The 12,888-nt window shown below is 42.9% G+C and overlaps 1 protein-coding gene across 1 annotated transcript in view; it reads left to right on the top strand.

Annotated features, from left to right (window-relative positions):
* The window catches only part of LOC121530672 (zinc finger matrin-type protein 4), a 167,755-nt gene that overhangs the window by 93,948 nt on the left and 60,919 nt on the right, over positions 1-12,888 (top strand). Inside the window, exon 4 of the mRNA XM_041835811.2 lies at positions 478-634. Coding sequence (XP_041691745.1) covers positions 478-634 — 157 coding nt within the window. The remainder of the gene's footprint in view (positions 1-477; positions 635-12,888) is intronic.

The following is a 12,888-nucleotide window of genomic DNA, read 5'->3' as shown; positions in this document are numbered from 1 at the left end:
CAGTGATGAATCATATGAGGTTGGGGGTCACATCTAGAACAATATTACCCCCCCAGAAAATTACCCGCATTTGACCACACAATTCCTTTTGTCATATTCAGGAGTCAATTTATTAAAAGCTTCCCGTGAAAAAAGAAAAACGACTTCCTTTAAGAAGTGAGATTTTTTTTCTTTGTTCAAATCAAATCAAATTGTATTTGACACATGCGCCGAATACAACAGGTGTAGACATTACAGTTAAATGCTTACTTACAAGCCCTTAACCAACAATGCAGTTTTTAAGAGAATAAAAAAGTGTTAAGTAAAAAATAGATAAGTAAAAAATAGCAAATAATTAAAGAGCAGCAGTAAAATAAGATAACTGTAGGGAGGCTATATACAGGGGGTACCGGTACAGAGTCAATGTGCCGGGGCACTTTTTGTTGGCTGATAGCCTTGTTGACTGAACCTGTGTGTGTGTGTGTGTGTGTTTTGCAGGGCAGTGAGGAGGGAGATGTGGACAAGAACAAATGCTGCACGCTGTGTAACATGTCCTTCACCTCAGCAGTGGTGGCACAGTCACATTACCAAGGCAAAATCCATGCCAAGAGACTAAAGCTGCTGCTGGGGGAGCAGCCTGCCATCACAGCCAAAGGTAGGCTCTCTCTCTCTCGCTCTCTGTGTTTCTGTCTGTCTGTCTGTCTGTCTGTCTGTCTGTCTGTCTGTCTCTCTCTCTCTCTCTCTCTCTTTCTCTCGCAGTCTGTCTCTTTTTCTCTCTCTTTCTTTCTATCTCTCTCTGTCAGTCTGTCTCTTTAACTCACTCTCCTGTAGAGACCATCTGCATGTTGTTTCCCTGTTGAAATGGAACTTGCCCTTTTGTCACCTCGACAAGCCTGCAGTGTGATGACATCAGACAATCCAAGGTGACAGGTGTGACAGAGATGTCTAACACAGCTCTGTGTGTTTAGACCGATGTGCTTGTCCTCACACATAGAGGTGCTAGCTAGGACAAGCAGAAAGGCAGAGAGCCACAGGTAGACTTTGGGCTACCAGCTCACCTAGCTAGCTAGCACAGAGAGGAACTGCAGCTTGTGTGTGTGGACTGGTGGAGAATCTCATCGTATCATCTTATTGTCTGTGGGTGTTTTGTTTAGATGTAATCGTCTGCCGCAGCACCTCGGGGTTGAGGAAAGTCTGGACGATACTTTAACCCACAGCAGCTGCTCCCGCCTGCAAATCTGTTTACAAATTGGCAGTTGAAATAATAATGAAAGCTGGCCATGGGGTAAATTAAGATTCGAAAAAATAACCAAACTTTTATTTTATCAGATGATTCCCTTATGCAACGCCTGAGACCTGGATATGCAGAGGGGATGCAGGAGGTGAATAAATCACCAGCTGTGTTTGTTTATTTGGGGGTTCTATCTCTGGAGAATTTGCATCCTGATTGTAAGTCTTTTCACATGCTGATTGAACGTCTTTTGACTCATCTGTTATTTCAGATATCCTTTACCAAAACGTATACTTTACCTTGGTGTAAAGCCCTCTGTGCCTATTGTTTGACTCTGCAATAGTTCACACTTATTGCAATTAGCTAGTGGAGAGGCAGAGAAATACAGTGCCAAAAAAATACATTTGGTCGGTTTGTGTCTCATATATAAAAAAGACAGAGGGATGCTTACCCTAGCTGAAGCCAAGGCCATACACTGCCGTAATGCTCATTATAATAGTCCTGGCCTCAGTCTCTGTCTGTGTATGTAAATGTACAGTATCTATGTCAGTTCTATATTTAGCCAATAAGTTGTGCAAAATGCTCAACATATCTAGGCCCAGTCAGTCCCACACCCCGGAGGAAACATATCTAGGCCCAGTCAGTCCCACACCCCGGAGGAAACATATCTAGGCCCAGTCAGTCCCACACCCTGGAGGAAACATATCTAGGCCCAGTCAGTCCCACACCCCGGAGGAAACATATCTAGGCCCAGTCAGTCCCACACCCCGGAGGAAACATATCTAGGCCCAGTCAGTCCCACACCCCGGAGGAAACATATCTAGGCCCAGTCAGTCCCACACCCCGGAGGAAACATATCTAGGCCCAGTCAGTCCCACACCCCAGAGGAAACATATCTAGGCCCAGTCAGTCCCACACCCAGGAAGAAACATATCTATGCCCAGTCAGTCCCACATCCTGGAACCTCAGGGTCTGTTTTCCCTTCAGCGCTTTGTGTTTCAGGAACACTCTCCTCCTCTCCTTCTCTTATCCTCCTTTCATCCCCTTTTTCCCAGTGAGTCCAGTGACGGGGGACAGGGGCTGTGTCCCAAATGGCATCCTATTCCCTACATAGGGCACTATTTCTGACCAGAGCCCTATAGGGAATAGAAAGCCATTTGAGACCCAGCCAGAGTTATGGTATGAGGGCAGAGCCATGCAGCAGGGAGGCATGCTGTGTCATCCTTTCACCACACATCAGCGTCCACCACCAAGCACGCCGCCTGACCCTCGGCCGTAATTGACCCCCCCAAAAAGAAGAGCACAGAAGTCAGAACACATTTTGTGTGGTACTGTAATGGCCCCAGTCTTAAATAAAGAAAGCAGCTGACGAGCTTTAAAGCTTTTTGGTCCATGAGTGAAGTGTGCTTGTGTGTCTGTTTAACTAACCCTGGATGTCTTTATCTGCACATGACACAGGTTATGTTCTAGAGTGTACACATGGAAGTGTGGTACACATTGAACACATATTACTCAAAATTTGACAATTTAGTTAATACTTGTATCCCACTATGTGGCAGAAGTTATTCTGCATGTATACTGAACGCTTCTTCACCAGTGGGATGGTCTGAGATCAGCCACCCGGACAGCTGATGAAACTGTGGCTTTGCACAACTGAATAATTTCTGCACAAACTGTGAGAAACCGTCTCAGGGAAGCTCATCTGCGTGCTCGTTGTCCTCACCTGGGTCTTGACCTGACTGCAGTAACCGACTTCAGTGGGCAAATGCTCACCTTCGATGGCCATTGGCACGCTGGAGAAGTGTGCTCTTCACGGATGAATCTCGGTTTCAAGTTTCAACTGTACCGGGCAGATGGCAGAGCGGTTTGCTGATGTCAGTGTTGTGAACAGATTGCCTCATGGTGGCGGTGGGGTTATGGTATGGGCAGGCGTAAGCTACGGACAATGAACACAATTGTATTTTATCAATGGCAATTTGAATGCACAGAGATACCGTGACGAGATTTTGAGGCCCATTGTCGTGCCATTCATCCTCCATTATCACCTCATGTTTCTTCATGATAATGCACAGCGCCATGTCGCAAGGATCTGTACACAATTCCAGGAAACTGTTCTGGTAAAAAGCTGAGGGATGGGCCTGGAGAAATATGACCACTCTCAAATTCATAGACAGAACTATGGATGCAAGGACTGACCATCCGTGATATAAAAATTATAGTTTTAACCATATTTTGTGGCTATTATCGTATAAATATTTGACTCAAAAGTAGTCAACTCAAAAATATCTCTCAAGAAACTGGAGCCTGTGAATCCAAAAATTGGACTTGTATTATCTAATAACGAAAGCCGAGCAGTTCCATGGAATGTCTTCCTTTGGCTTAGAGCTCCATTTTATATCCACACAAATGCACGAACATACTTACATGGCATATTCAGTTACCCCTTTATGGCAAATTCCTAACTTATTTTAGTTCTGCACCACCCTTCTTTTCCAACGTCCAGCTGTCACACAATGTCCACTCCAAAAGGTCATGAATGCTTTTTTCTATATGAAACATCTCATTCTATCATTCTATTGGCTGAGTGGCCTAGGCCCCTTCTTAAAAAATAACTAATGTAACACATACTGTTGAGAGCTTTTGTGAAAGAGCACATACATTCATTTAAAACACAGCATAACTACATGGCTATATTCCTTATTTAAGCATGTACAGTGAGGGAAAAAAGTATTTGATCCCCTGCTGATTTTGTACTTTTGCCCACTGACAAAGAAATGATCAGTCTATAATTTTAATGGTAGGTTTATTTGAACAGTGAGAGACAGAATAACAACAAAAAAATCCAGAAAAACACATGTAAAAAATGTTATAAATTGATTTGCATTTTAATGAGGGAAATAAGTATTTGACCCCCTCTCAATCAGAAAGATTTCTGGCTCCCAGGTGTCTTTTATACAGGTAACGAGCTGAGATTAGGAGCACACTCTTAAAGGGAGTGCTCCTAATCTCAGTTTGTTACCTGTATAAAAGACACCTGTCCACAGAAGCAATCAATCAATCAGATTCCAAACTCTCCACCATGGCCAAGACCAAAGAGCTCTCCAAGGATGTCAGGGACAAGATTGTAGACCTACACAAGGCTGGAATGGGCTACAAGACCATCACCAAGCAGCTTGGTGAGAAGGTGACAAAAGTTGTTGCGATTATTCGCAAATGGAAGAAACACAAAATAACTGTCAATCTCCCTTGGCCTGGGGCTCCATGCAAGATCTCACCTCGTGGAGTTGCAATGATCATGAGAACGGTGAGGAATCAGCCCAGAACTACATGGGAGGATCTTGTCAATGATCTCAAGGCAGCTGGGACCATAGTCATCAAGAAAACAATTGGTAACACACTATGCCGTGAAGGACTGAAATCCTGCAGCGCCCGCAATGTCCCCCTGCTCAAGAAAGCACATATACAGGCCCATCTGAAGTTTGCCAATGAACATCTGAATGATTCAGAGGAGAACTGGGTGAAAGTGTTGTGGTCAGATGAGACCAAAATCGAGCTCTTTGGCATCAACTCAACTCGCCGTGTTTGGAGGAGGAGGAATGCTGCCTATGATCCCAAGAACACCATCCCCACCGTCAAACATGGAGGTGGAAACATTATGCTTTGGGGGTGTTTTTCTGCTAAGGGGAAAGGTCAACAACCAAAGAGACGATGGACAGGGCCATGTACTGTCAAATCTTGGGTGAGAACCTCCTTCCCTCAGCCAGGGCATTGAAAATGGGTCGTGGATGGGTATTCCAGCATGGCAATGACCCAAAACACACGGCCAAGGCAACAAAGGAGTGGCTCAAGAAGAAGCACATTAAGGTCCTGGAGTGGCCTAGCCAGTCTCCAGACCTTAATCCCATAGAAAATCTGTGGAGGGAGCTGAAGGTTCGAGTTGCCAAACGTCAGGCTCGAAACCTTAATGACTTGGAGAAGATCTGCAAAGAGGAGTGGGACAAAATCCCTCCTGAGATGTGTGCAAACCTGGTGGCCAACTACAAGAAACGTCTGACCTCTGTGATTGCCAACAAGGGTTTTGCCACCAAGTACTAAGTCATGTTTTGCAGAGGGGTCAAATACTTATTTCCCTCATTAAAAGGCAAATTAATTCATAACATTTTTGACATGCGTTTTTCTGGATTTTTTTGTTGTTATTCTGTCTCTCACTGTTCAAATAAACCTACCATTACAATTATAGACTGATCATGTCTTTGTCAGTGGGCAAACGTACAAAATCAGCAGGGGATCAAATACTTTTTTCCCTCACTGTATCTGGATTATAAAATATCAAACATGTTTATTATATTTATCTTTGGCATCTCCCTACATTTGCCTTAATGATACATAAAATAATTCTATACTATCAAGTGTTTGTTTACATTAAAATTGTTTACAAACATTGGAGTAAAACAAGCTTCTATTTTGGGTTCTGATGGGGCACGACCACTGAGGTATAATAAGCACCGGAGACTGCGTCCAAGATGTCCGACAGTTGTTTTCTAGGTAATCTACTCACATTCGCATACGGCGATTCATAGACGTCTATTTCCGGGTTGCATCAGGTTAATACGGACCAACATCACATGCGCACTAGCGATTAGTGCTCACAGGGAGCAGCGCGAGCAGCAACAACATCATCACGTCATCCAAAAACATGGCAGATATTGGATACATTTAAAATGTTAATATATTTGGCTGTGAGTGATGAAGAAAAAAAACTGCCTCAGCGACAATTATTTGAATTATCCAATGGATGTTTTGTGCACAAAGGTGATGACTAAAGTATGTTATTAGGATTTTATTCATCTGACTTCTCAATGTGGCTGTCTTTCTGGCCCAGTCAGGGGGCGTCAGTTAAACTGCAGTACCGAAGCAAAACTGTGTAGGAGCAGTCGAAACCGTGCTTCTAGACCGGAACCCTGGCCCCTTGGGTACGATAGTTGAACTAAGCTCATGAGGCATTTATAAGTTATATTCTTCAAGAATAAATGAGTATATATCATTCATTTATAATTCAAAGGATTTTAGCTTCAACCTGAGGTTGTGCTTTGCTTTGGTATTTACAGACAGCAGGGAATCTGAAGTACAGTGGTACATCCTACTGGGTCATGTTGGTAAGGAGGTTCTTAGTGGATGTGGAGTTTCTGATTATTTCTGATGGATTGTTTAGTCATTGTATTTCCCAGAAGTTATCATAGGGATAGTGGGTAATCATAGGAACGCAAGCGTTATTCCCCATAGAGTGAGCTGTGTCTCCTTTGGAAAATAATCTTGGTTACTTTATGTAACCTTTCGATTTATTTGGTATAATGTGTGCTGATTGCTGATACTGTAAAATAGTGGTTAGATAAAACTCTGTTCTGCTAGCCTCCCTGTCTGTCACTGACAGATTCAGTCATTAACCATGCCATCTGTGGCCAATGGTTCGGAACAGAGTGTGCTCTGCTCCCAACTGAGGGCCAGACAGAGCAATCAGTCGCACTGTCACCCAACAAACCCAGCTAGAGCCACAGACAGACAGACCTCTCTTTCCCCCCCAGACCCCAGCCTCAGTCAGAGAAAGAAGACCAGAGAGACCCCAGTCATAGGGCTCATAGGCTCTGGTCAAAAGTAGTGGACTATATTGGAAATAGGGTGCCATTTGAGAAGAAACCATACTGTAGGCTGCCTCTCAAAATGGAACATTCTCCGGACATGTTGATGTCTCTGCGTTTCCGTTTTCTCTGTCATACACCATCACCAAATGCACATTGCAACATGTTTAGCCTACATCTAGAGGATGTTTTAGTTCTGTTGTTTACTAAAACAACTTGTCCTGTATTACTTCTTGAGAAATGTAAGTTAGGCACTGTACTAAACCCATTCCCTACTTAGGGCTGGGCGGTATACCGTATTTTACTATATACAGGTATTGATACACGGACCGGTTTGGGTTTTTACTTTACCTTTTATAACGGTATTTTAATGTTTGGTTTGTTAAATGAGATACGCCATGTGTAACGTCCATTTTTATAGTTTACTTCGCTACTTGAGTCATCGCTCTCAGCTCTCTCTCTCTCTCCATGCTGCTTTCCACACAGACCTAGCCCCTCCCCCTGTCACTCAAGGAGCGCATTTGTTGTTCCTCGACCATGAGACACTTGCGTTGTCTCTGCGTGGCCAATGCAGCAAATGCAACAATGTTGATGACAACGATGCTGTTTTCACTTTGCTTCTTAATATAAATCCACTAGCGTTCTATAATTACACTTAGTTTTGTGTTTCTTACATCTGCAAACAGCAAGTTTGTCTTTTCTTAGCAAGTTGGGCCTAAATCTTGTTAGCCACTAATGCTAATCGCTAGTTAGTTGGCTAGCTAGCTAGCTAGCTAATAAATGTACTGAGTCAGAGCAAACGTAACTAGCTATAGAGCCTGATAATAGCAGGGATGGTGTAGACCTAAATCAGCATGTTGTTTGTGCAACAGTATCTTCTAAATCAAAGAGGAATACGCAAAGCATACATATGTTAGCTGCATTCTTCTTCTTCTGTGGGTTTTATGGCAGACTACAACCCAAAAAGCTGTATTACTGCCACTGTATACTTTATTAAAAATCAAAGGTCTTACAGAGTTTTTGTTGCATCAAGAATGACTTTATTTTTAATTCAACAAAGCCAGGTCAATCTGCAGATTGGAACTGCCACTTACTCTCTCCCTCCATCTTATATAGTCCCCTCTTCAGTTTCCCGCTCTTTTATTGCTCCGCCCACTTCCTTTGTCTCTTAGGGCAGCTAAACTCGACTTTTATTATGCACATAGTACTCCAACTAATCACTCACTCCCCTGTCTTGCACACACACTCATGTTTAGTTTAAACATGACAAGGCCCTAAATCCTTGAAACATACACAAACCCCACACACACAGTGAAATGACCCAATTCAATTCCTGGCCCAGTAACAAAGAAATCTAACTCTATGCTCTTGATTAACCAGGTTCTACCTCATAGTCCATTAAACTCTACAGTTCATTAATAATAATTCACCACACCACCAACTGGACGGGGTTGAAAAAACCAAGGTAAAAACCCATACACGATAGGGAAAACTAACTTAATCCACCCAAAATAAAATAATAAAAAACCACATGGACAAAACCAAAACCCCAAAACTCCCACTTCTTCCTTCCTTCAAAATTCCATATATCCCTTCTCAGGCTCTATGACCTGAGAGGGTGATACAGCTTGTGGCAATATTCCATGTAACTCCTCCGCCGAGAAGTCTTTCAGTCCCAGGAACCGTTTCGCCGCAAGCTGATTTTTCTGAACTTCCTCTCCACCTTGGCAGTGCCATTAATCATCATAGCTATAAGTGCCACAAAGTCCACCTTCTTTACCTTTAACATATCTGGGTCCTGCTGTTGAACGGCAACCCCTGCACCTTCAGTGAAGGCCTATCCACCACCATGGACTCTTCAGGTACACCACTCGAACCCTCAACCCTTTTAACAGCCACTGAATATGAAATGCTCTGGACAGCCCTGACTTTGGCCACCTCATTCTCTTTCAAACTTCATGGTTCCCACAACAATTGCAACATTTCACATTTTCATCACTTTTAAAACACATTATATAATTTTTCCACAACTTGGACATCTCTGCTTCTCCCTTCTGCAAACACTTGAAACATGTCCAAAAGCTTTACAATGATCACACTGCATTGGTCTTGGAACAAATGCTCTGCTCTGTAGTTTATATATCCCAACTGCACTTGAGTAGGGAGAGACTCCATATAAAAAAACTAAAGAACAGATAGACTCTTCACTTTTTCATCATTCACCACACAATTCATCCAACGAGCATCAATCACTCCAGGAATCTTTTTCATCTCTGCACATCGATTTCCCACGAAACGCCAGATATTACCCCCTTGAGGGGTGCCCTGTTCCGAAGAGCCAAACAGGACACATCAAACTTCTCAAATCGGGTGAGACGCAACACACGCTCCTTCTGATCCTTCTGATCCTCAGAAGAACAACAAATCTAAACATGCCCGCCTCTCGTGATCCAACAAAAACATGCCCGCCTCTCGTGATAAACAAAACGTACTCTTACAAGATAAGAAGGGACATTCTCATCACTATATGCTACTTTGCTCCGTTTCCTATTCTTTTGGTCAATATTCCAATTCTCCTTGATTACCCCACCATTATATTCATGCTCCACATCAGCGTCCACATCTTTTCTCCTAGCGCAGAGACTGTCGGACCTCACGAAGCATCATCAGCTAGTAAATCACCATGTTAGCTACATGAAGTAGCTAAGAGAAAATGTAGCCAAAGATTATAGGGTCCCCTAGGAAACACTTATCAACACTTTGGTTCCTACCCTATCACAATAACTCCTACCTGGTATTTTCATTCATTGTCATGTCAAACAACACTGTATTCAAAGTGCCCACTATTATATTCTAATTATAGAATTAGAATAATCCTTCTATATCCATGATTCCAAAAGTTAACCCAAGTGTTTTTCTCTAAATCGCAAGTCAAATCACAATTGCAACATTTGGTTAAAAATGCTGCCTAGATTGTTTGCCCATATCGTGCAGCCCTAAGTGGCAGTGTGGAAATGATCTCAAATTAGCGCAGGAAATGCAGAAATGGATGAAAATGCTGACATTTTTGGGGGGTTGAAGTTAAATTGAACAGTATAAAACAATCAGAATGGAGAAAGACCCATTGAAATCACTAAGAATGTATGTGTTGCCACCCTAGGGTCACGCACTACTCATAAGTCGCTCTGGATAAGAGCGTCTGCTAAATGACGTAAATGTAAATGTAATAAAGCAAATGTATAACTTTTATTATTAAAAAGCATAAAATACTGTCATACAGTCCTTTTTTAATACTGTGATATGATATTTTGGCCATATCGCCCAGCCCTACCCGTACTTCACATAGAAAAAGAAAGCAACTTGTTGACTACCAGTTAATAAAACAGATTTTATCTCCACAAACGGATGATTTAATATAGAACACCTCCATTCTTCTGCAGAACTACAGTACAATCTACAGTATGTGTCTTCTGAAGACAGAGGTTGGAGATGCTAGCTGCAGCACACTTAAAGGAAAACTCCACCCAAAAACTATCTTCTGTTTTTTGTTTAATTAGTCCATTGATGATATAATCCCAAATGTTTTGCTTGTCAGCAATCAACTTGACATGCAAAACATGTTGGGACTATATCAACAATGTTTTTAAGTGGAATTCTCCTTTAAGGATTTATTAGATTTACTGTGCACTACTTTTATGCACTACTATTGTGCACTACTTTTGACCCAGGGCCCATAGGGCTCTGGTCAAAAGTAGTGCACTATATAGGGAATAGGGTGCTATTTGGAAGGCAGAGAGAGAATGTCAGGAAGATAAATCCACCAGAGCATCAGGAGGCCTGAGCTTATTGATTTCTACATAATTAACATTACTGCATCTGTTGATCCTTATCTCCAGGGAAACTCTGTTGTTTCAGCCTTTCAGCCTTCAGCCAATAACACAAAACACAAAACCCCAGTATCTGCACCTCACTGTGTACGTCCCAAATGGCACCCTATTCCCTGTATAGTGTACTACTTTTGTCAAAAGTAGTGCATTATATTGGGAATATGGTGCCATTTCGAACACATCCTCTGTCCATGCTGTACCCACATAACACAAACAGAAGCACACATACCCCAATCAGAGTTGGATGTAACCTCAGTTTCATCCATTTTATAGACTAAAAATATAGAGGACACTGTATCTTTCACACATCATTAATTGAAAGATATTTAATTTGGACATCGGTGTGCCCCCTCAGAAAAGAAAATGGTGCATGATGGATCTGGGCACATGCATCCAACCCCAACCACAACCACTGCTGGAGCTGCTTAATTCAAGATACACTACATTACCAAAAGTATGTGGACACTTGCTCGTCGAACATCTCATTCCAAAATCATGGGCATTAAAATGGAGTTGGTCCCCAATTTGCTGCTATAATAGCCTCCACTCTTCTGGGAAGGCTTTCCACTAGATGTTGGAACATTGCTGCGGGGACTTGCTTCCATTTAGCCACAAGAGCATTAGTGAGGTCGGGCACTGATGTTGGGCGATTAGGCCTGGCTCGCAGTTGGCAGAGGCAGTTTGGAACTTGGTAGTGAGGGTTGCAACAGAGGACAGATTATTTTTCTTCAGCACTCGGCGGTCCCGTTCTGTGAGCTTGTGTGGCATACCACGTCGTGGCTGAGCCATTGTTTCTCCAAGACGTTTCCACTTCACAATAACAGCACTTACAGTTGACCGGGGCAGCTCTAGCAGGGCAGAATTTTGACGAACTGACTTATTGGAAAGGTGTCATCCTATGACGGTGCCACGTTGAAAGTCACTAAGCTCTTCAGTATGGCCATTCTACCACCAATGTTTGTCTATGAAGATTGCATGGGTGTGTACTCGATTTTATACACCTGTTAGCAACGGGTGTGGCTGGAATAGCCAAATCCACATACTTGAAGGGGTGTCCACATGCTTTTGTATATATAGTGTACCTTTACTATAGAGTCCCTCTCCTTTTATGGTTTGTGTGTGATGCATTCTTCATTATTACATTTTACATTTACATTTTTAGTCATTTAGCAGACGCTCTTATCCAGAGCGACTTACAGTTAGTGAATACATATTTTTTTTTATACTGGCCCCCCGTGGGAAACGAACCCACAACCCTGGCGTTGCAAACGCCATGCTCTATCAACTGAGCTACATCCCTGCCGGCCATTCCCTCCCCTACCCTGGACGACGCTGGGCCAATTGTGCGCCGCCCATGAGTCTCCCGGTCGCGGCCGGCTGCGACAGAGCCTGGATTCGAATCAGGATCTCTAGTGGCACAGTTAGCACTGCGATGCAGTGCCTTAGACCACTGCGCCACTCAGGTTCATGTGGTAACTACATTATGACTATAAATGAGTTTGCCCTTTCAGTTGAACTCCTCATAGACATGGTTGGTTGAACAGTAATATATGTGCATAATCACTGACCCATACATATACTGTAGCTACATCTACGTGCATTTTCACACTTCTTTAGTCAAAGGTTATTTGTGAGCATGATGAGCTGTCCAATTTCCACCTCTACTGATGCTGTTTTTGATTTGGGTAACTCTGAATAAACGTTAATTCACCATTTGTATTTTTATATAAAGGTGAGATGAAGGCAGTGGGAAGGTAGGCCACTAAATGGCAGGTAATCCAAAGAAAGAAGACGAGTAGGCGGCCAGTACGTTGCAATAAACTTAAGTTAACTATTAACAGAATACATTTTTTAAATAATATATATGGGACCAGTCAGCATAGTACATCAGGACGCACAACGGCAACGCGTTTCGACTACAAAAGTCTTCCTCAGGAAGCGTTAATATTTTTTCATTAATTCTCCCCCCAATTGAGATCTTGTCTCATTGCTGCAACTCGCCGACTGGCTCGGGAGAGGCGAAGGTCGAGTCATGCGTCCTCCAAAACATGACCTGCCAAACCACGCTTCTTAACACCCGCCCGCTTAACCTGGAAGCCAGCTGCACCAATGTGCCGGAGGAAACACCGTTCAACTGACGACTGAAGTCAGCCTG

Source organism: Coregonus clupeaformis, chromosome 18 (genome assembly GCF_020615455.1).
Source record: "Coregonus clupeaformis isolate EN_2021a chromosome 18, ASM2061545v1, whole genome shotgun sequence".
Classification (NCBI taxonomy): Eukaryota; Metazoa; Chordata; class Actinopteri; order Salmoniformes; family Salmonidae; genus Coregonus; species Coregonus clupeaformis.
This window is presented reverse-complemented; position numbering and strand designations above follow the sequence as displayed.